Genomic DNA, 25449 nt, shown 5'->3' with positions numbered 1-25449 from the left:
AAAGGAAGGAAGTAATCAATTTGAAACTCTATACATGAATGTGTAGATCAAGCAAAGAAGTAACTTTCATTTTTATGTTTTGTTCAATCGTTCTATTGTTACTTTTATTTTATTTCACTATTCTTTCATTTCAGGTTATTTTTGCTTAATATAATTGTTTTTTTTCAGCTATTCATTTTTAATTCTCCTTTTTTAGTTGTTTCAGGAAATTCAAATCATTTTATATATTAGACAATGGAAGTCCGAACTAGTGAAATTCATCATGAAACATTGTCAATCACCTTCAAGCAAACGTTCAGAATTTGATGAAACTTGGCACATTGGTACATTATTATGAAATAATGAACCAGTTACATTCTCAGAGGTCTACAGAGAACTGAAAAACATATATTAATATAAAATAGTGGTGTCTTTTACCCCATTGATGTGAAATGAACTCTGTGATGGGACATCACAGAGTTCATTTCATTTTGCAAGATGAATATTTTCTGGAAATATGAGCAACGTATGATAAAAATAATCAGTGAATCATCAATAAAAAAGTGCCATGTAACAAATATGTGGCAACGCTACCAAAGAGGTTATGACGCGCGCGAAATCTAAACATTCATTGAATGTGATATGTGGGGATATCAGTGTCAGTCAATCAATGTCAGTAGTAACTACCTTGTTTATATGGGAATCTCCTACTCCACTATATAAAGAACCTTAAATGAAAATATGAAATACAGTACTATCGATGTTCCAAAACTGTATTTCCAAACATGTTAACATTTCAAAAATCATTACGATGACTGTTAACATTAGATACTCCAGTTTTTCGCATACAATATCCGTTAGTGATAATAAAAATTCACAAAGAATACGGGACACATTGTCTCTGATATTTTTAAAAGAAGAATTCGATGACCACAATCATCGTCGTTGGTGGTATGTATAATCTCTATAGTTGTAGGGTTATGTGACGTAAACTTTCCGTGCTCTTCATTGATTTTTTTTGCTAATGCAACTTGTTTCACATGTTTTTTATACTTTTTCGGCGACCCTTTCACCTTCCCAGTTGAATATTATTTTATGACTTGATAAATTTCATTCAGACTTTTTGGTAGGTATACACAAGTACGTTAAAATACTCAAATACTCAATACGGAAAACAAGTTATTTGCACGAAATTTGGAAACCGGGTTTTTTTTTGACATGAGAAATCATAATTCCGTATTAATTCGTGTGTAACATTTAAAGGACGCTGCGTACGCTGCCATTATTTGATTAAAATTGCCCTAACTTCTTTGACAGTAAACTTTTGACACTTTTCATAAAAAACTCTATCCCCACACCTTTTTTAAGTAAAACAACAACACTAGCCCACACAGCACTAGATATTCATGGAATATTCCCTGTATATCATAAAACGAACGTATATATTCCAAATATTCATAGAATATTCTTGGAATATATACATGCCTTTAGAATATTCATAGAATATGCTTGAATGAATATGGCAGGATTATTCCCGAAAGAATGTGCATAGAATGTCTATAAATGGATTATTCTCCCTTGAATATTCTAAGAATATTGTCGCTCGAATATACCATATGGTATATTCTTAGAATATATCCCCACGGTATATTTTGGAATATTCTATACAATGGAATTTTGAATTATCTTATAATAACGTATTCAAATAATTCAATATTATCAGAAACAAAAATATTTGAAGATCTTAATTGAATGCATAACCTAATGTATATAACCCTGATAGTGTTAACCAGTTTTTGAACTCAACGCAAAGATTCTGGATGAATTGCTCCAACAGCAACTGTTGGAAACGACAAAAAAATTTGAATGGGCCAATAAATGAACCAATTGCATCAATAAAATGATTAATTCTCATCCTATTTGTCTTTTTGTATTTGAAATTATTTAATTACAAAGCGAAAAATCCTGGAAACAGAGAAATGGGGAAGTGAATAATTGGAGTAAACGTTTCTCATTGGTCAATTGGAGTGTAGCGCGCGACACTCGAATAAGCTCTGTGAAAGCGCCTGTCCCTTAATGCATGGTACATTTGCGTTTGCGTTAAATTCGATATTTGATTCAACATGGCGGTTGACGTGGCAGGTTCGCGTGTGTAATGCATGGTGTGTTGGTGTTATTATCAAAGTATAATTCTATCACGTTCAGTGTACCATTTATAATTTAGGGTTGTCCAATTTGCAGTACAGCGAATAGTTTGATTTTGGATCTTCAAACAAGAGAGTTGCATCTATTCAGTCTTCAAGAAAAGTAAGTAAAATGCAATAGTATCGATAGTGAAGTCATGGTGATTAACCTACTATACCTCATTTTAGGTTCGAGGAGAGTTGGTGTGTGGGATTTGTTGGTTTGACTAAGTACATGTTTGAACTAGAGTGATTTCAGTTGTGTATCTTCAATAGAGAAAAGTAAGTGAATGACACATTCTTTTGTATCATTTGTTTTCATAATTTTTATCACTCGTTTTCAAGATAGTATCAATTTGCCCAAAAGGAAACAGAGTGGTACCTGGTACAGGCAGGTGCGCCAAGGAACTGAAAACGTAATGATTACTTTTTTACAAGACAATGCATGTTGTTCTCCAAGTCATAAAATGTTGTAAATGTTCATGAGTAACCTATGCGAAAAATATCTATTTGATTTTTATTCCAGTTTTATTGTGCCACTTTCAAATAGTGATAATGAACGTTAATGTACATTTTGTTCCAGGTATTACTATTGAAACACTGGCTGATGCATTGTTGGACAAATATAAGGAAAACTTTTCTGGTGAGCAAAGTTTGAATAACTTTAAGTAAGTGAAATTCATTGAAGAACCCATCATACCACTCATTTTAAATACTTCATTTGTGGGTTTATTTTTCTAAGTGAGAAACCTAACCTAACCTATTTCTTGATGTAATACACTTTTTCTTTTTCAATGAAATGATATATTTATTATTTTTTAATTAGTGCTGATGAATTCACAGAGTTGTTATTTTAGCATATTTTTTAGTATACATTTGTTTGAGAGTAGGAACATCCTAATTTGAATACATTTCTAATATTTGTAATATGACAGTATTCAGGAATATTTTATTCAGTGAATAAATATTTTGAATTGGGTTTTTTATTTTTGATATTGGTTGAAACGTCAAATATTTCAGTGTATATTGTTTTTAAAATATATTTGTTTATGAATATTATGTGTTTTATTACTTGTGTGAATCTTGTATCAAAATGCAATATATGCATGCCTAATAGCGGTTACTCGTCACATTCTTGGAATATTCCAAATATTCCTAGAATATTCATAAAATATATTTAAAGAATATTCTACGGTGTTTCTCTATTGTATATTCCTACAATAAACTAAGAATATCCTGAATATTTTATGAATATTCCTCGGGTTCTATTCCTGGAATATTCTTAATAGAATATACCTTAGATATTCTAAGAATATTATAAGATATTCCAAGAATATTCCCAAGGAATATTCTTAAAATATATCAAAGGTTCGCCAGGAGCACTTCCAGGGAATATTCTCCAGAAGATATATATATTCATGGCATATTCATAGCATAATACAATATCCTTAAATGTATATTCATGAAATATACCTGGAATATCTATTGCTATGTGGGAGAAGTGATGGTTTTCGAAATATTTACAATTTTCTATATCGATGTATATTAATTAGCCATATAGGGAGCTAAGTAAAGTTACTGAGAACATTACAAAAACTGAATATATAGTGGACTTTGTCAAAATGAACAACGTTTTTATGTAAACAGTTTTTCTAAAAATAATTCGTTTTCTAGATACAAGTTATTGAAATTTTTCAAAACATGGTTGTTTTTTGCCATAAGTGTTTTACAATTTCACTTATTTGTATCTCAAAATGATTTTTCTAAAGACATTTTATAGGAAGAAATTGTTTATTTTGACGAGGTCCACCACATACTGATTTTCTTGTAATGGTCTCAGCAACTTCACTTAGCGCCCTAGAAGCTAAGTAATATGCATATGCAAGATAAATGTCTCCGAACCGGATATAACGTCAAGTAAGAAAATTTCGCTTTCTGCTTCAATAAGTTTCAATATGTTTTGGCACAATCATGTCGCTGGAATTGCAAAGGCTGCTCCTCTAAAGCTTGAAGCAATGTTACGAACCAGAAAACTGTATACACCTCAGCAACTTTTGATGCTTTATAAAGCTCAGATCAGACCTTCTTTGGAGTATTGTTCTCATGTATGGAGCTTTGCCGCCAAACATATGCTGGAGTTGCTGAAAGAGCCATCCGCCTAATTGGAGACGCGAACAGCACGTGCAACCTTGATAGCCTGGAATATCGAAGAAATGTTGGAGATTTGTCCCTCTTCTATAGATACTTTCACGGTGACTTGGCACATTTAATTCCACCACATTTGAGCCAACATATTCGAAATACGCGAAGAACTGTAGCAGTTGCTCATCGTTTTGAGGTTCAACTCAGTACACCTCGAACTTCACCGTTCAAGTACTCTTTCATCTGGAGAACTGCTTTTATGTGGAATAAACTTCCCAAGAACGTTTTTCCAAATGGATTTAATCTCCAGCGATTCAAATCAAATGTGAATCGCTACTTTCGCACAGGTATCGCTCTGATAGCGCCTTGAAAATGTTTCTGTACTGCTGTACTGCCATAAGAGTTGAGCAATATGCGTCGATATAGAAAATTGTGCATATCTCGAAAACGATCACCTCCGGCGTTGTTGAGGAAGTATACCTTTTTAACTCGGAAAAAGTATGGAAATCAGGTTTTTCATGAAGAGTACCAAAAGTTCAATGTCAAAAACGGTAGGGTAGTTTGAAATGAATTATAACAGCGTACGCAGTGCCCTCTAGATGTTACAAGAAAATGAAAACCTACAAAATTATGATTTCCCACGTCAAGAAAACCCCGGGTACCAAATTTCATGCCAAAGTCATTTTTGAAAAAAGATCAAAAAAATTTAATCCAAACACCCAGTATCTCCGAAAGAAAGCATTTTCGGAAACAAGTTCATAGAGAATTTTTTTTAATTAAAATTGTCTCAGGAACACGTATAACCAATAACTTTTAGAGACAGCTTTTACGCGGCGATGACACATATAAATACTACGGAAATCGAACCACACAAAGCACACATTTTACTTTGAAAATGTTGTAGGAGAAAATGAAAACAAGAACGATTCTACAACAAGGAAAAGTTGAGAATGTGTTTCAATCTGTAGAAATATGAAAAAACTACATGAAATGCAGCTTCATATGTGATAGATCGAGTATTAGTACAACAAGAGAAACAATACCATAATCAGGAAGTACAAAATTTAAAAATCAAATTTCGGCTACTAGGCTGCGGTCGAAAGCAACTGGTAGTATCAAGCGTCTGCTACGATGACAGTCATTGGTGATGGAGTGTTTGTATGCGTTGACTTTGAGGACGAATATAGTCATAATCGTAGCCGACGCATACATCATACGCCTTTCTGAAACGTATTTGAGAGAAACCAACACCATTTCTACAGTCGCTAGTTTTGAGAATGATACCAACGATACCAGTCTTCATGTATGCCCACTCAATTTGTGAAGTTTTTTTCCTTATACCAGAAATTGGCAGATTTCGGATATGCGGTTGGTTATCTCGTTCACAGACAGATAGGGTGATGACAAACCTGTTGTTTGTTGTCCGCTTCAGCCTAGTTCGAGGAATGATACTCTGAAGGAATTCAATTTTCGATTATCGGAACCCGAAACCGGTCTGCAAGTGTTTTATAATAATTGAAAATCTATTTCGGCATTTGTATCGCCAACAGAATATGCAGAAATAACTTCTGTGAAGAACCCTACACTGACACCTGTCGGATATACTCCAACGTCCTCCGTGGTATTAGCCAGGGAAGTCGTTTTCTTTCCGATAGATGTTCTTTCAGATAATTTGATACCATAGGTACTGCTCTAAGCAAAATGCAGAAGTGAATATTCTTCGTACATATGATAGGAATATTCTGAATATACGACCAGTAGGAAAAAAAAACCAACTTATTGAACTCAATTTATACCAAAAATAAATTCATTGTTAGATTTTAAAGGGAAGGTCTTATGGCAGAAAAAGGAGAAGCGCAATAGCAAGAGTGACATATATAACATCAAGAGTTGTAGGGTTTGGAATAGAGCAAAACAGTATCCAAACTGATAGTTGCGAATTAGTGAAGAACATCACATCTTGATAATATATTGTGAAGTGACTGGAGTAAAACAGTCTTATGTAAATTTGAGTTTTTTATTGTGCAAATTATTTTATGCAGTTTGATAGGAATCCATATTCTGAGTAACTGAATGTAACTCGAAGTTTTTCAGCAAAAAAACTCAAGTGCAACTGGCAGTGATCAATTTCTTAATGAAGTTCAGAAGGATGCCTGTGTTAAACTTTCTTGAATTCAAATAAACTTTAAGATAATCTGAAACAAATTGATTTATTTGCGTATAACTAACATTCGCTGTGAGTAAAATTAATGTTTCTTCTAGTAATATGCTTGCAAGAATTGTAGTTTCATAGTTATCTTCATAAACTTAGATAAAGACAAATACTTGAATTTTCATACTAGATTAAACAAAGTTTCATTATTTCAGAACAAAAAAACCAAACAACTTTGAGGGTGATATTAAACTGGATAATAAAACAGGAGAAGCTAAGCTGATCATGGGGATTCCTTCTAGTGAGTGAATTAATTAATAATTAGTACAGTAAATTTGGCACGTCGAGAGACGCGCGTCTTCTAAATATTCTCTATCCAATAGAGTTTTATTACTGAAAATTAAATCAGCAGTTCTTCAGTACTTGGCAGTTGCATATTGAATTCAAGAATCTGCAGACAAACGATAAATATCATAGATTCGAGAAAAAATGTTTTTCAAAATTTGTTAACGAGATTTTTTCTCACATTATAAAATGTTTCTGAAATAATTTCATTAGCAGCACAAGGTTTGTTCTGGTTCTACGGAATTCAGGTTCTAAGACGTCAGGATCATGCGCAGTTGATATAGAGCGTTCTGGTTTATTGAGGATAAGTTCGGATTGATAATCCTCTGTTCTGGTTTCGACTGCGAAATCATCCTAAACTGTCTTGAACCATCTCGACTCGTTCTTGCTCTCGAGGCTGAACTGTTGAGAACTGTTCCCTTTGCTCATGCGCATTCATGTGGAAATTTGTTTGGACTAATTTCTACGATGTTTTTTTTATTTATTTGATTCAGATAATTCATAACGTTTGAACTAACTACAAGGATACGCTACATAACAAAATGAACATGATCAACAGTATTTTCTCGTCTTTATCTCTTCATATACACGATAGGTGGCACAGTGGTTTCTTAAAAATGCGTTCTGGTTTAACCGAGTGTCCGACACTATTTCGGACTGTTTGAGATGTTTTTGCTTGTACGCATCATGACTTGCGCAGTTTCCAAACAGTTTCAGATGTAAGAACCAGAACAAACCTATTATTCTATTCATGAGTTCTGGAATAGACTGCTGTTATGCAACGTATACCTAAATCGCCACATATCAGGTGAACTAGCGGACCATTCTAAGGATCACGTATGGGTATTCACCGGTTCATTCAATCAGCTCTTCGTAATGAGGAGGTCCTTATCTTTTTGAAACGTGACATTGGTTGAAAACTCATATGGATTCGTCAGTCATCCAAATCATATTGTACCCCGTTGATGGTAGAATAGTTTTTGAACAAGAAGTTTGTAATATGGTTTGAAATATTATTTTCAATTTCGTAACATGTGATGTAAATTTTTGAATTTTCAGTGAACATTGACGTTCCCTATTGGGTGTTGGATACAGATTATAAAGAATACGCTGTAGTATGGTCCTGTATACAGGAAGGAAAATTTTCCGTAAGTAAGTATATCACATTTCTGATAGAAAAATTCATAAGGTTTTATGTGTTGCTGCGAAAGCAAAAACGTGAAGATCGCTGTGAAAGTGTGAAAATAGGAAAATTCCAGGAAAAATGGTTCTGGTTATTTGATGTTTTGCAGTTCGTAGCGAGTAGATACTGGAAATTGATAGAAATGGATTGGTAGTTGAATTTGAAGACTTACAATAATAATAATTTTAATAACCTAATAGAATTTGTTTGAAGGTAATTGACAATGTTTAATGATGAATTTCATTAGTTCGAAAGTCCGATCTAATGAAAATCAATAGAAGTTTGCGTCCCAAATCATGTCCGTTTGCCCGCACTAAGGCATAAATCTTATCTGGACAAATGCAGAAATCTTATTCGAAGAAATGCAGAAGGCTATCATTCTTGGCTCACTTCGCTTGCTCAGGGCATAAGATTCTCGGACCCAATGATCAATGATCACTTACCACACGGTGTGGGGAGTGGTTGTTGGTTGCTGGCGCACCCTTCCGAATGTATCGGGGGATCGGGTCTGACCACCGCAAACCCAGGTTCCTTCCCCAAAAATTATTCTCTCCTAACAATATACCCTTTCAATTTAAAAAACATACTACATATGTCATCGTCAACCATATAAAAAATTAAATCAGTTGCAAACAATTAAAAAAAATGTTCATATTTTGTGAGCGTGCCATGTACGCAACACATAAAGCAAGTTCAGTCTTTTTTTGTTTCACTTTCAGCCACAATTGTGGTTTAGATACTAATACCTTTCACTATAATAATCGTAAGGACTTCTTCACATAAGCACATACACCACCTTCCTTTATACCACGATCTCGTTTGAATGGATCATAACCTTTATACTAATAGATGTCTCAATACTGAGTTAATATCAAAAAAATCATTCAATGTTATTCAAAGTATCAGTATTCGTTCGAATACAGGAAATCATGCATCAAGATATTTCAATGTACATTATCCGGTGTGGGTGGTGGGTGCCACTATATCTCCCTCAAAGGTATCGGTACTACTTATCAATAGAATTTATAATAAAGAACATATTGGAAATGGATAAATAATAAAACAGAATGAACATAAAGAAAAGATTTAAGGAAAGACTTAATAATTTCGGTTGTTTCATTATATTTCATGAAACTAGCACCGTTGTTCGAACATACCTTTTTATTCCTATCTACTTTGCCATGACAACTTTCAGGATTTAGAGCTGATTATGCGATACATTTTTTCTTTTCACGATTCCTGAATTTTTCAGTAGAGCATTTTTTGTGATAGTTTGCAGAATTTCACAAGGTTAACTTTCAATTTGTTGTTGAAGATAGCAGTTATTTGATCTTCATAGTTTTTGGTATGCCCTTTCTCTATTCAGTGAATTCATATTGTCTTATTTCTACGATGTTGTTCTCCTTTTTATAATTTATTTTCAAACCCTCCCATGATTTCGTCCAGTGCTTTGAGCCTATTCTCAATTCAATTTCCTTTTTTGCAGAGCTTTGACTACCGATCGGTCGGTAGCCGAGCGGTTCAACGTGGGTGCTTTGTTCACTCAGTCAATCGGTTAATACGTGAGTCAATGGTTCAAGCCGCAGGTTGAACGCTCGATTTTCACTTGCTATCGTCCAACCCGTGTTGGGAATCATACGTTAAAAGGGACCTCGTTAGTCCTTAGCTCGCACAAGTTTCAACTTCTTAGGGTTGTCGTTCATAGGGTGCGATGGCTGATTAACGGAAAAAACGTATTTTTAACATAAATTCAAACTTTCACCCGTTTCTCCACCAATGGCTTCTGTAATCAGTAAAGTCAACTGTTTCACAATCATCACACAAAGCTTCATCCTCATTGACTGAAGAAATAAATGGTGATACTTACTCAATTTAATAGATGAACAGCAAAATTTATAACTACTCAATCACTTACTACTTCAATTGTATTGTTTTCAAACACAAACGCCTCTTCACACTCTGTCAACTTTTCACTGACCGCTTTTCTTTTCTTGCTAGCCCGCTATGGTTGTTTCACCTTTGCTGTGACATTATTTGAAACTATGATGAGGCTTCAGCAATAATTGAATCCATTCGAGTTCTGCTACTCGAAATTAACTTAACGACGGATCTATACAGTGACGTTGATTATGAGTTTCCTCAAATATCTTACTTCACAATTTCGACGGGAATTCTATTTCCAAATTAATAATTATTAATTTTTAGTTGAATTTCGTTATTTTTATAGGGTTCTGTTGGATTCTCACCCGTAAAAATACTTCTAGGAAAGAAATAATGGAAAGAGCATATGATGTTCTGAAAAAACAAAATATATCAAGGCGTCCTATTGAGAAGACAAGTCAAAAAAATTGTAAAGCAAACTGAAAAATGTGAAACAGAATATAAATCTCACCATATCAACACCCAGTTTCGATGTTCTTTTTCGTATATGATCACATGACTGTACAACTGGATTCCTGATGAATTTGTAAGATTAAATATTTTGAGTTTCAAGCGACGAACTAAAAGAAGACTCCACGAATGTGAGCTGAACTTTTGACAGTTCTTTTCTGTACTCAAAAAACTTTCCCTTTTTTTTATTGTTGCATTCTAGTACCACTTTTGCAATTTTGTTTTTTTTCCCACCCAATGCTCAATTTTCCATAAAAGGTAGTCATTTCATTATTACATATGTATAAGGAATTTTATTGTTGAGTCCTGCACTCTAGCTATAGTTACCAGTTTTTTTTTTGGAAGGTTGAGTGGAAGAGAGTATTTGTCTGTCTTCTGTGGTACCGACAAAATTCGATTTCCCTTCCTGACACTGGAAAATATGAGTGACTGTTTACTTGGAATTGAAATAAGGAATGGATGTAGTTTTGCTTCTTTAGAATGAATCACTGGTAAAATTGTGACTGCCATTTTGAAACTTATACAAATTATGCAGTGCCAAATGTAAGTGTAAAAGCAGTGCCAGGTAAGTTTTTTAGGACCGTGACAATTATACTTTTGCAGAAATATTAGAAAATTCGATTTCATTTTTCGGTTTTTTCTATATATTTCCTGAACCAAAACAAATAATGTCAATTTTTTGGTATCATTCAAAAATAGTGAAAAAATAGACAAATCACAGTTCAGGTAACTCCCCGGATCTCATAGTTGACGAAATTATTATACATAGATTCGAATTCACTACGTAACTGTAACTGAATAAGTGTAAAACATTCAAGGAGGTGATTCCTCATCGAAAAAAAGATAGGATCTTTGATATAAAGAAATTTCATTGGAGCATTCCTTGTTAAGATACAGCCCGTTAAAGGGGGTACATGAAATTTGTATACCAATTTTTTTCACAAGCACTGAAAAAGTTACAATATTGAAATTAACCTGACGTTAGCCAGTAATTTATTTGGTTTACCCCATGGTTGTAAGGGGTGGAAAACGCAAACCCTAAAATTTATTTCAAATGTAACTTTTTGTTTTATTATTTGTTTACCATTTAAAAATTTAATTCCGATAGCCTGTTTCATTCTGAACAAAAAATTTCTCCTGGGTTTTTTGCCCAAAATAAACCAGTTCGCAGCAAAAAAATATTTTACGAACAACTACAGAGATACATCGTCATAAATGCGAACTGGATTTATTGTTATTTTGTAGTTAGTACCTGCATTAAACGATTAAAGGGTGATAAACAAAAATAATTTATTAATAACAAAACACACAACATGCAGAAATCATAGTAAATGTTCAAAATGTCTACCTTCAGACATTACGCATGCGTCTTGACGTCGGCGCATTGAGCCACGTATTCGCTCAAATATTCCTGGAGTCTCTCTGATTACCCTGCACGCATCGATGATGCGGTTTCTTAAACAAATAGAGAAATCGAGAGGATTGAGATTCGGGGATCGAGCGGGCCAGTTCTGTGGTCCTTCTCGACCTATCCCCTGATTTGCATATGTTTCAGTTAATTGCTGACGTGCTACCTGACTGAAATGGGCGGGAGCCCTATCATGCATAAAAAACATAACCCTCTGACGCCCAAAGAAACTTCCTCCAGCAGTACTGGATGCACTTCTCTTAAAAATTGAACGTATGCCTCACCATTCAATCGAGGAAGTAGAAAATGAGGCCCAATTGAATCATCCCCAATAACTCCGAGCTACACGTTAAGAGAAAACTGTTCTTGATAGTTAGTTTCGACAATGGCGTGAGTGTTTTCATCAGCCCATATGTGGTAATTAGGAAAATTAATAATCTTGTCCCGAGAAAAACGACATTCGTCTGTGAATTCTATCGTCTTAAGAAAGTCACAATTTCTTCTAATCATTTCCATCATCCAATTGCAAAATTCAAGACGGTTTGGGAAGTTTCGCGGTAACAGTGCCTGTACTCGTTGCAGATGGTAAGGGTTTAAGAGTTGTTCCTTTAAAATTGGAAATACCGTCATATGATCAACATTTAGCTGGAAAGCAATCTTTCTAGTACTGGTGGTAGGTTGTTCTTCGATCAAATTAAGTACTGCTTCCTCAAGCTGTGGTGTTCGTACTTCTCGATGGCGACCACAATCCTGCGTTCTTTTGTCGAATGAACCATATTCTCTTAATTGTAGATGAAGTCGAGCAAATATTCTATGTGAAGGATGCTGTCGTTGAGAATACATTTCAGCATATCTTCCAGAAGCTTCTAACCCATTCCCCTGCGACAGACCGTGAACGTGATGCATATCAGCCATTTCCTCATTTGTGTATGCCATTTTAATAACAAGTGAATTATTAAAGTAACAAATCAAGAAGAGAACAACAACACACAATTAATATTAATTCAATTTCGAAAATTCACAAACTGACAGCGTTATACCAATTTAATTGTCACTATCGCTAATAGCGACCTACTAGATAGATTGGTTTCGTAATTTCGCATTTATGACGATATATCTCTGTAGTTGTTCCTAAAATAATTTTTTGCTGCGAAATGGTTCATTTTGGGCAAAAAACCCAAGAGACATTTTTTGTTTAGAATGAAACAGGCTATCGGAAATGGTAAACAAATGATAAAACAAAAAGTAACATTGGAAATAAATTTTAGGGGTTACGTTTTCCACCCCTTACAACCATGAGGTAAACCAAATGAATTTATGACTTAGTGTCTTTTTGGTAGTACAAAACGTTAGATTAATTTCAATATTGTAACTTTTTTAGTGCTTGTGAATAAAATTGTTATACAAATTTTATGTACCCCCTTTAAGGGGATGTATCTTAACAAGGGATGCTCCAATGAAATTTCTTTATATGAAAGATCCTATCTTTTTTCGATGAGGAATTACCTCCTTGAATGTTTTAGACTTCCTTAACCTACACCGATCTAATTTAGTGTGAATATCGGAACGCACTCTTTGTTTGTAAAATGTCAGTTGATTATTCAGGGCCACTGATTTGTTTGCAAACGTAATTTCTGGATTCTAAGTTTGTTTTGATTGTCCTATTTTTTTTAATTATTGGACAATTTCTTTCATATATGCATATATTTTATCAGAAGTGGAATCGGTAAATAGGTACCTGGTTTTCCTTCAATGTTGGTGTGTGCTGTGAGTTTTCTAAACTTCGGAGCTGAATCGTGAAAATTTCACTGAAAATGGGCTTATCAGGTTGGTTCTTGTTATATTAACTTTCAATAATCCATATACAATACAATTATATTCTATTTATAACTTATATTTATAATTATTTTTTGAATTTCTGGAGACAGAAAATTCACGTGGCATTCACCTTCGTCGCCTTGAGAAAAATCCGCTTGTTGACAAACAAGTTGAAAATCTCTTACTTTCCTTAGTTACCACCTCTCAATTTTTATAACTACAAATTTTCAACTTCAATATCAGAAAAACTATCTATTCTATGATTTTCACATTTGTTCTTTTTAGATACATTTTCAATTGAAAATTTTGTACATAAATAGTTAACCTCACTTATGTCTAAATATAAATATTCTTCAAAAGCATCATCTAAGGAAATAGTTCACAACAATAATTTTCAAATTTTTTTTCATTCCTAAATAATAACAATCAGTTTATTATGTCTTGTCCAATTTTTCATAACAGATATAAATTTGATTTCATCTGACATTTATTTATAACGTATATCGATTATCTGTTTTATAAATTCAATGAAATTTGGTGCACAAATCTTGAAATATAAATTCCACACTCTTTTGTATTTGTTTCCTGCCAAGTAGGTGAATTTCAGTACATGTACAGGTTGCCTTCGCTGTACTTCTGTATATATATATATATATATATATATATATATATATATATATATATATATATATTTATATATTTCAATGTTGAATTTTACAAAAAGGATTTGAAGCTTTATAACTTCTATTAATTATCTGCGAGCGCTTTCGACAGTTGGTAGTACTGTCATCTTCTAGGCACTCCTCTCTCTATATATATATATATATATATATATATAATATATATATATATATATACCTATATATATATATATAGAGAGAGAGAGATTTTATCGAGTGTGTATGATACAAATCAAGAATGAAATAATTCGTGGACACAACACTCAAAAAAAAGGAGGCAAACCGCGGACACGTATTTCTGGCTATTGGCCTCATCAGCGCATGCATATGTGTTGTTTCCTGCTTTCAGCAAACAAGTGGTGCCCATCTTTACACTTGGCTGCACCGCGCTGATGAGGCCAATAGCCAGAAATATGTGTCCGCGGTTTGCCCCTTTTTTTTTGAGTGTTGTGTCCACGAATTATTTCATTCTTGATATATATCTATATACAGGGTGTTCATTTGAAAACTTCCCACCACGGATTTTTCGAAAACTACTGATTGAAAGAAAAAACGCCGAGACACGTCAGAAGATACATCAAAGGGGACAACTTTTTAACCAATAACTACTTCACCTCCGTTCACCCTCTGCACCCCAGGATCATTTCCTTGAAAATTTTAAATGACAAGGGGTATCGAGTGATAGCTTGTTTGAAAAGTCTTCCGAAGTCCTTCATTTTGACGTTTATTTTTTTCAAATCGGTCGATTCGTTTTCCAGAAAATTAGAAAAATCTGCATTAATTTTTATTTGTTCCGATAGAAAACAAAAACACACGAAAATATCACTTTTCATTTCAATTACATTTAAGGTTTGCCAAATCCACAATTCGTTTATAATTCAAAACGAAAACTACCAACATAAACAGCAGTTCGAATGATTAGACGTGGCAATAACCAAATACCAATCCCAATTTTTTCCGCGATTTTTTCATCAACACAGATATCCTAGGCGAACTGTTTTTATTGTTTACATGTGTAGTTATTCTCAGTTGCTAGGTGAAAGAAGGAATTGAATTTCCTGTCAGTTACCTCTGTCACAGTTTTCAGATCGTGAAAAGTAAATCATTGATTCAGAATCCATTTCGAAAATGGTTTACACACTAGCCGAAAGAGTGGAAATTATTCTGATTTATGGTGCCCAAAATCAATGTGCTCGGCAAACTGCCGTCACGTTTAATGCCAGACATCCAGATAAGTTAACTTCGCATAGGTATGTTTTGGACCTAGTTACTAAATTTACTCAAACTGGATCGGTTGCAAATAAAAAACGTGATAATAGACGAGTTTTGGATGAAGCCGCTCAAATTGAAGTTTTAGGTCATTTTGGAATAAATCCTAATACTTCGTTACGCAAAATTGCTGCTGCGACTCATATTTCATTAGGCTCTGTACACACAGTTACTAAACTCCATAAATTTCATCCATTCAAAATGAAAATATTGCAAGAGTTAACCGAAGATGATTTTGATAGGCGAGTGGAGTTTTGTGAAATAATGACTGCAGCGATTGATGATAATACCATTCGTGTGAAGAATGTCTGCTTCACTGATGAATGCACATTTTATCTAAATGGATTTGTTAATAAGCATAACTGTAGGTATTGGAGCAATGAAAATCCGCATGCTTTTGTGGAAGCATGCGGATTTTCATTGTACCCTCAAAAAATTAATGTATGGGCAGGCATTTTAGGAAACAAAGTGCTTGGGCCATTGTTCATTGATAGAAATTTAAATGGAGACATTTATTTGGATATGTTGGAAACTACTATCAATCCGCTTATCACTGAAACCATTGAAAACCAAATCGAAGAGGATGGAAACCCTACACTTGATGAGGCTCAGATATATTTCCAGCAAGACGGTGCTCCTCCTCACTATGTTCTTCCGGTTCGACAATGGCTAGACAACGAGTTCCCCGATAAATGGATAGGGCGAAGAGGGCCTATAGAATGGCCTGCTAGGTCCCCGGATTTGATGCCATTAGACTTTTTTCTATGGGGCCATTTGAAGTCCATTGTGTTCACTCCCCAACCTGCAAATTTGAATGAACTTCGTCAACGCATTATCGACAGCTGCCATGATATCCAACAACATGTATTTGAAAATGTCCGTCAGGAATTTGAACATCGCCTATATCATTGTTTGGCCACCAACGGGCAACATTTTGAACAATTATTGAAATAAAATGTAATATTTTTGTATGTATTGTTTCGAAAATTCCCAAATTAGGATCAATAATATTTTTCTAATTTTCTGGAAAACGAATCGACCGATTTGAAAAAAATAAACGTCATAATGAAGGACTTCGAAAGACTTTTCAAACAAGCTATCACTTGATACCCCTTGTCATTTAAAATTTTCAAGGAAATGATCCTGGGGTGCAGAGGGTGAAAGGGGGTGAAGTAGTTATTGGTTAAAAAGTTGTCCCCTTTGATGTATCTTCTGATGTGTCTCGGCGTTTTTTCTTTCAATCAGTAGTTTTCGATAAATCCGTGGTGGGAAGTTTTCAAATGAACACCCTGTATATATATATATATATATATATATATATATATATATATATATATATATATATATATATATATATATGCGGCCAACGGCGACCCACTGACGTTCAGTGTTTGTCAAATTCAACTTTTTTTTTTGAAAAAAATTAAAAAAGTGCATTTCTAGATCGAATTTAACAATTTAACAAAAAGTTACTTGAAAAAGTTGTGTCTACGGCAATTTTATATCCATATGCCAAATTTTATGCAACTGGGATAAAGTTAACGTTTTGCTTATTTTTGACAGATATCCCCTTCATTTTAAAAAACAAGTTCAGTTAATTGTCATCAATTCATGTATACATAACAAACTCATCATGAAGTTTAAGTTTTCTGATAAATTTTTACTTATACGGACATTTTTAGAGAGAAATAAAAATGTAGTTTCGAATTATGGGAATATAATGCCTTGTCTTTATTTCCAAGATATAATATTATTTTATGACCTTTCTTCAATTCAAATTTAATCTTTTATAGTGCAAGTGGCTACACCTTATTGGATATAGGGCACAGATTACGAAACATACGCCGTTGTATGGTCCTGTGTGACATCTAAACCATTTTCTGCAATAGTCTAAGATCCGAACCTAAATCGACCTTCACCTAGCTGATAATAAAATGAAATATATTTTATAATGAATTCAGTAAATGAGAAAATACGTTGAAAATGGGTTCGCTAAAAAAATCCTGGACAGACTATTTTTAATTATTTTTGAAAAATGATTTTTAATTAAATTTTGCAACATCAAGATAATAAGAAAATTTTTGTCCTTACTTGAAGTATAAAACGTATAGAATGTGCAGCCGTTGGGTTGTCTATTATTTACCTGGGCGAACCACTGGTTTGTCAGGTATAAACAGGTATATCGATGCCAGTTACTTTCACTGATTAGATAATAAAAAAAATGTATATCATCATAAGCGCTGTTTCATTGCGAACACGTTGATATAGGGTTGTCTCCAGAAAATTCGGTCCTATTAGGGGTTTGCGAACTTTACAGATTTGAATTTCAATGCGCGTGGAAATGTGTGACAGAGAGATCCGAGGTAACTATACTGTGTAATAATAAAGGACCCAACATCTAGTCGCCTCGAATGGCATTTATATGATTTTTTAAAATCAACAGGTTTCATCGGAGATCAAACTCCTTTGAAAATCCAGGACATCGTCGAAATGGAAGAGAAGGAGGAAGAATCTAATGAATCAGAAGAATTCGGGTGCGACAATGATACTTCTGATGAATCAGATTTAGAATATAGAATATTTATTTTTCATTAATATAATTTTTGTATTCATGCTGTTCTGTAATAAAATTTTTTAAACTTAATTCAAGATGTTCAGTCTATTTTTTTTACTATTTTTTAGTTTGAATTTTCGGCTGTCCACTTTGTTTCTCTTGAATTTTTTCCAGAAAGAGTTCAAAAATTTCAAAGTAAGTAATTGATTTTTTTATTATTCACGTTATCATATTTTGAGATTATATTATATATATATATATATTATATATATATATTATATATATTATATATATATATATATATATATATATATATAATCTAGAAAATTTGCAAGTTGACTTGGGTGTCACACCAATAGGTGATGTTTAGAAACTTAGCGACTGGAGAAATGTACAGTAGAATGGAATAACGGGGTCTCTCAGTCAAAAAATCAAAAATCAAAAACTCTGCTTTAGTTTGCCAAGCTTTCGCTTCTAGTGGGAAGCTTTTTCAGGGCCTATAATTTATTGAGTTGTGGTTTTTTTTTGCCAATGAATAAAATTACAAATCATACTTACAGTAAAAATGAGTAAAAAACAATCAATTGAACATATAAATCGACGAAAAAAGTTAAACAATAATGGAGTTTTTTGGTTTGACAAATGTCATACCTTCACATGAATGTCAATTTTCAATGGGCATGATAATTTGATAATTTTTGACTCTAAAGGGAAAGTTGATTGATACAATTTTCATTATTATCAATATGAGTTTTGGTGTAGTTCCAGCAAGTTACTGTATATACTGCTGGGATTATCAATGTCAGTTCTCTTATTCATACAATTAGAAGACTTATTAATTTCAATCATTTCAAGAAAAAGGCGTTTGGAAATATTTTTTTCTGTATGTGAAACTGTGATATTAGAGTAATTTGGTTTATGTCCTGTTTCTATAGAATGTTGCGCTAATGCACAATTGTAATCTGGATTATATTGGAACAACATCTAGAATTCTTAGAGATAGAATAACTTCACATAAAAGTGATATAAAGCTTAATAAGAAATCAACAAGTTCGCAAACCCCTAATAGGACCGAATTCTCTGGAGACAACCCTATATCAACGTGTTCGTAATGAAACAGCGCTTATGATGATATACAATTTTTTTTATTATCTAATCAGTGAAAGTAACTGGCATCGATATAGCTGTTTATACCTGACAAACCAGTAGTTCGCCCAGGTAAATAATAGACAACCCAACGGCTGCACATTCTATACGTTTCATATTTCAAGTAAGGACAAAAATTTTCTTATTATCTTGATGTTGCAAAATTTAATTAAAAATCATTTTTCAAAAATAATTAAAAATAGTCTGTCCAGGAATTTTTCACATTTTCACATATTTTCTAATATACAAAATTCATAATAAAATATATTTCATTCTATCATCAGCTCGGTGAAGGTCGATTTAGGTTCGGATCTTCTACTACAAGTAAGTATTTAACAATAATGATCATTCAAAATAAATCAATTTTATAACCTTTTGAATTTGATTCATTATTCTACTCATTCAAGAACTAAAATAATGGAAATCAACTGGGATTCAAAAAAATCATATAGTCTGAACAATTAGCTATTCCTTGAATCGAATTTAAAAATATGCATCGAAAAGCCTATTCAGATCATTACAAGATATCCCAATGAGAAAATATTTAATATTCTCATCGAAAGAGATTCGAAGAGTGAATCATTTTTGGGAAAGAAAAGTTTTGGCTTTCTACTTTTCCATTAATTAATAATTTCCATGGATGGTATTATTAATTTTCAAGAAAACGACACTGTACTGCTAATTAATAGTAACCCTCTGAAACATTCAACTTTCACGTGAATAGACGCTAATTTCATAATTGTTATTTTCCCAACAGGAATGGCATCTATTCTCACTCGTGATCAATATCCATCCAGTGAAGTGATTGAAAAAGCAGATGAAGTTTTAGAGAGCCAGAATATCTCAAAAACTTCTCTCAAGAAGGTTGATCAGAATAATTGCCCTGCAAACTGACACATGTATACTCGTATATTAAATATAGATGTTTGACGACACTCATTTTCTTTTTATTCATGTATGTATCTTGCTGATAACTTGAAATTGTGCTTTGACAATAGACTGCTATCAACTGGGAAGATGAAAAATTTAATGTCAAAAATGATGTTTGCAGACCCTACAATACTTACAATTTTTTCCTATAAGGAAACCTTTATCATTATGTTTTGGTCGGTTTTCTTGTAGAGGGGAACCAAATTCAATAGACTTTATATGAAATTTTAATAATTATTATTATAGGGTGGTCAAAAAAATATAAATGAAATCTAATAAACCGTCTAAAATGTTTTTATAATTAAATCCTATGAAGCATTAAAATAAGAGTAACTTTGTATGGGGACACCTGTTCTCAAAACTGGTATTTTTTGAAATATTTGCAATTTAATATTTTTCTTTCGACAGAATACTCACTATACGGTTTCTAAATTCTGTCAGTTGGCCATGGCAGAGAGGCGTTAGAAAACAATCAATTGATATGATAATATCACTACTTGTCATTTGCAAACTGTCAATAATAAGTCAGTTGTTTGTATGTAGTTTCTGAAATTTGAGTTGACTTTTTTCGGACAATTACTTGGTGATCTACAAATTGCCGTGATTTTTATTATTTCATCATTTATATATGATATATGATATCTAATATTTTAATATCTCCAAAATTTTCAATTCTGTTTGGAAATTTATTTTCTTTTTTAATGTATACTAAAACACCGTCATTTTTCTTCAGTACTGACTCCCTCGTTATTATTTTGTACCCATCAATATGCAATAAGTCCATGTCATAGGAAAGATTTGTTTCGGAAAGAACAATTATGTCAAATTCATGTGAGAGTTTGTATAAATACTATCATCTGATCAATATTTTTCATGATAATTTTTATGTTGAGCTGAATACTTTCAGTAAGGACAGATTATGTGGAATGAAATAATCCGTATTAGAAATAATTCTCCCAGAATTTCAAAACTATTCTAATATACAGGGTGTTTAATTTGAAAGAGGTGAATTTTGGCCCATTTTCAAACGATATCTTCCCAATTTTTTTCCATACTTTGGAAGAACAAAAAATGAAAAATAGTTCCTGTTATGCAACTCTGCCAAAAAAGTGCCTCATAGCATTTTCGTAAATATACAGGATTGGTACCGTCGTGAAATAATCTAATATGTGCTGTGATGAATTCCTATATAAGAAAAGTTTTTTTTTTCAGAAAAAAAAATTCATGGTGATACTAAAGTTAATATTTTTTGATTTTTTTTGTGAAGATTGCATTGGAATAAGAAACGGTTTGACTGTCTCTATCTCTCTCGTCACTATTTGTTATTTGGCAGAATATACTCCTTGTGAAAGTATCGATAGAAAGTAGACTAGTTCTCAACCTACCTTCATTATTGTAAACTAACAATGTTTTTGGATCTCTAATTAGGCAGATGGTCGTTTTTCATATATAAGAGCAAATGTATAATTTGAGCTTCACAAAGTGTCAAAATTTGTAGAGGCCTGTTTAACATTTCAGTGTGAAATCTTTTATATGAACACTGAATTATACAGAAAACACCTTTTTCTACTCAGTTTGTATTCCAAACATTCGTTATGAGATTGAATCAGATATCATTCACAGAGTTTCTCACAATATACTTAATGAAAATGAAAATTTCACTTATATGGACACTGTCATGCTCACGGGTAGACATCGATGTTTCGCCGAATGACACTTGCCTTAGGGCTCTTCTGTACCAATGTGGATAACATTATAAAAAAACACACATTTCATTCGTAAATTACGATTGTTTATATCACGGAATGAGTTTGATCTACTTATGTCATCGATGACATCGAAAAGACATTCATTCATCAGTTTTGGACTTTATATGTTATAATGACTTCAAAGGCGAATATCTTGATATTCAAAAACTGTTGATACTGTTTATTTGTCACAACGATTTCGTATCATTGGTCAGTGAATTCGACCAATAACCAACCACATGACAGTGCCATCATATGCAGCCACAAATGTCAATCGAAAATGATGACATTTCGCAATCCCTCCCAGATAGTAACCCTGATCTACCAAGAATTATCGACGTCAAATGATATCGTTTAGAGATGTTATGAACGATAATGTTAGTTGACAATATTAATTGAAATAAGCAAAAAAACTAAGTACGTTTCTTGGACTCATAGCGATGAATTTTCACTCCACAATTGCCAAAACGTCAGTAATTATTATCGTAAGCTGTTAACAAGCTTCTAAAACGAAAAATGGTAATGATGTAAAACAAAAGTTACTCGAATTCAGCAATATCCAATATTTAATAAAATCTATGTATTCATTTTTAGATAACAACAGATCCATCAAATTCATTGCGTAAAATCGCTTCAGAGATGAAAATTCTAAGTTGCAGTAATGAACGTATTTTGAGAAGTTGAGGTGCTTTTCGAAATTAAATTTTAATGATCCGTGTCGACGGTTAGTGTGGTATCGATGATCATACATCAAAATTAAAGGGGATTTCTATTTTCTAAAATACTATCATTCAAACTGATTTTTCAAGGACGAAACACAAGCACTACAAAAAAAACCTTAAGGCGCTTTAAGAGAGGCACCGCTCTTAGCGGAAATAGTGATTTACGGATTTGAATCGCTGGAGATCAAATTCATTTGGAAAAACGTTCTCAGGAAGTTTATTCCCCATAAACACAGTTCTCCAAATGAAATAGTTCTCAAATAGTGGAGTTTGGAGTATACTAAATTGAACCTCAAAACAGACGAGCAGCCACAGTCCGTCGCGTATTTCTGATATGTACCACTCTTGGTGGAATCAAATGTGCCACCTCCCGTGAAACTGTTTATAAAAGAGAGGCAAATCTCCAATCTTTCTTGGATGTTCCAGACTATCAAGGTTGCAAGTGATGTTCGTTTCTCCAATCAGGCGGATGGCTCTTTTCACGTTCACAAATTACGGTAACATCAACAGAAATAATACATGAAAATAGAGCCGAAAAAGTTTGAGCATTCGTTATCGAAGCTCAGACACAGCTACTTTGAGCCATCAAGTTCGAATCAGTGGTATTGGGCTGACCAGAAATGCGTTGCTGGACTGAACTGTCTTCGAAGGACAAGTCTGAGAGACTTAAAGTGATGACATCAGTCCTACGCAACTTTCAGAACTCCCAGGGAGGTTCATCTACAGATTCAATTCATTGCCAGTGTGTGACAGAAATGTATTGAAACCAGTTTTGGACTCTATTATCTGTTATAATGATTTCAAAGGCAAACGATATCTTGATATTCAAAAATAAGACTAATGAAATATTTTGAGAATATGCTATTAACCAAAATTCAGAATATGTGGTTTCACCACAATGAAACATCACCTCATAACAGAATGATAGTGGGTAATTTTTAGAGCAATATTTTTCTAACAAAGAGTATATCGGTTGCCTACTAGTTCTCCAGACACTTAATTTTATCTTCAGTATACGTTGAGAAATCTCTATTTTAACAATTTAACAATTCAACAATAAATTTCAAAATGACTTAAATTCACGGAATTTGAGTATTCACGATTTTATAGACTAACGGAAAGAGAAACGACCATGACCGTGGTTCATGATTCGTGGTCATGCTGGATAAACAATTTTATTAGATCACTCTCTCAACTTACAAATTATTTCGAAATATTCTATCCAAAAATTTACTTGAAATTTTGCTGATATAGAAATATGCCAGAAATCATGAAAAACTAGTAAACCCTATAGCCTATGCCTTCCTCAAACTGATAAATGATGATAAGCACTACCAATTGGGCCGTGAAACACCGTGGGGATAATGCTAAATTGCACTTTTTTCAGTTAGCACTGGAAACAAAAGACTAATGTTGATTTTGCTGCTGTCAAAAATTGTATTGGAACAGTTACGTTAGATTATGCCCGATCGATATGAAAAATATTTCGTAAAGCGGTAGGAATTAGTGATTTATCATGGAAGAACTAAGTGTGCAAGATAAAATTGAACTTGTTCGTCTTGTCGAAGATAATGCTCTTTCTGCAAGAGAAGTTGCCAGAGAATTTCATAACAGACAGCAGTAGTTCAGTTAACCGTATGAATTCTGTTTTCATAGAAACATATTGTGTATGCTCAAAAACAAAATAGAAAGGGTGTGCGAATATTGCAATATTTTCGTAATAATCCTCATTCAAGCTTGCGAACGGCTAGTTTGAACTTGAATATCTCTAGAGAAAATATCTGAAGATGTCCTGTAAAAAATAAAAGTAAATCATTCAAGCCAAAATTTCACAAACTCTGGAACCGGGAGATGAAGAAATAAGGTCAGAATTCTGTCTGTAGGCTCAAGGATAATATTTCAATGATTTCATAAACGTCTTCAAAACAAATTATGTTTACTGATGAAGTTACGTTCACTACGAATGAAGTAGTTGCGTCCTAAAATTCAAAGTACTGGTCCACGGATAATCCTAATTGGATTAAAAACGCAATATTTTCATGAAATAAATATGTGGTGTGGAATAGTCCATGATAAGATTATCGGTGCGTTTTTCTTTGAAAGTAATCTGAATGAAATTATAGTTTTAGGCTTTTTGAGAAATAAGATTCAGGATGCAATACATAACTTGCCAGTACATGATCGCTTGAATTTGAAGTTTCAATGTACATAACGCAGTTATCGTAAGAGAATGACTGAATAATAATTATGGAAATCGATGGATAGACCGAAATAGTCTTTATATTGAGTGGCCGCCGAGATTGGTGAACTGTCATGCAAAATGTTCGCAAGTCTAGACCGCAGTCAGTAGAAGAACTACGCATCAGGATATCTGCAGCTTGTGCAGAAATTATAACAAAACAACTGAGAAAAGTTATATAGAATATCAGAATAAGGTAGGACAAGTGTATTGCAATGACTGGCGAATTGGTTAAAACAACAAAAACTTGATCAACATTCCTTCCTCTTTCTGTCTACAATAATTGGCTGAATATTGTTTCAAAATCGTTTAATTTGTCCAATGATTGCTTGATCAGAATGAATATGTTCATTCGTTTATTTAATTTTCCACATTATTATTGAAGATTACTCTATGTTTATTTCACTTTTCACTCCATCAGATACTTGAATTGATTCTTATTAAAAATTCAACCACAGAATTTTCATATTTTTTGATGAAATTCGGTATACCATCATTTGCGAGAGTGCCCAGTCCAATGGTAATTTCAAATTTTCACTAAAAAAACGCTAATATGGAAA

At 33.2% G+C, this 25449-nt stretch overlaps 1 protein-coding gene and 2 long non-coding RNA genes across 8 annotated transcripts in view; 2 read left to right on the top strand and 1 right to left on the bottom strand.

The window, feature by feature from the left end:
- LOC111508472 (apolipoprotein D) overlaps positions 1-25449 on the top strand; it is a 44822-nt gene that overhangs the window by 16061 nt on the left and 3312 nt on the right. The window contains exons 3-5 of one of the 6 annotated variants that reach the window (XM_074180659.1): positions 6672-6757; positions 7861-7953; positions 20008-20187. In XM_074180659.1, coding sequence (XP_074036760.1) covers positions 6672-6757; positions 7861-7953; positions 20008-20144 — 316 coding nt within the window. In that variant the 3' untranslated portion in view covers positions 20145-20187. Of the gene's footprint in view, positions 1-6671; positions 6758-7860; positions 7954-10211; positions 10789-20007; positions 20188-25449 lie in introns of those variants that run through there. The other 5 variants (XM_023163978.2, XM_023163976.2, XM_074180660.1 and 2 more) reach the window with 5 other exon arrangements.
- On the top strand, positions 2086-3122 carry LOC141484943 (uncharacterized). The gene is made up of 3 exons (XR_012466892.1): positions 2086-2286; positions 2352-2444; positions 2746-3122. It is a non-coding gene; the product is annotated as an uncharacterized lncRNA (long non-coding RNA).
- LOC141484942 (uncharacterized) lies at positions 16048-17742 on the bottom strand. Its single transcript, XR_012466891.1, has 2 exons — positions 17642-17742; positions 16048-16352 (listed from the first exon to the last, which is right to left on the bottom strand). It is a non-coding gene; the product is annotated as an uncharacterized lncRNA (long non-coding RNA).

The sequence above is a fragment of the Leptinotarsa decemlineata genome, unplaced genomic scaffold (genome assembly GCF_025532065.1).
Source record: "Leptinotarsa decemlineata unplaced genomic scaffold, Ldec_3_MD MMD2_tig00026299_RagTag_RagTag, whole genome shotgun sequence".
Classification (NCBI taxonomy): domain Eukaryota; kingdom Metazoa; phylum Arthropoda; class Insecta; order Coleoptera; family Chrysomelidae; genus Leptinotarsa; species Leptinotarsa decemlineata.
Note: the sequence above shows the minus strand (reverse complement) of the source record. Positions and strands in the feature narration are given on the sequence as shown.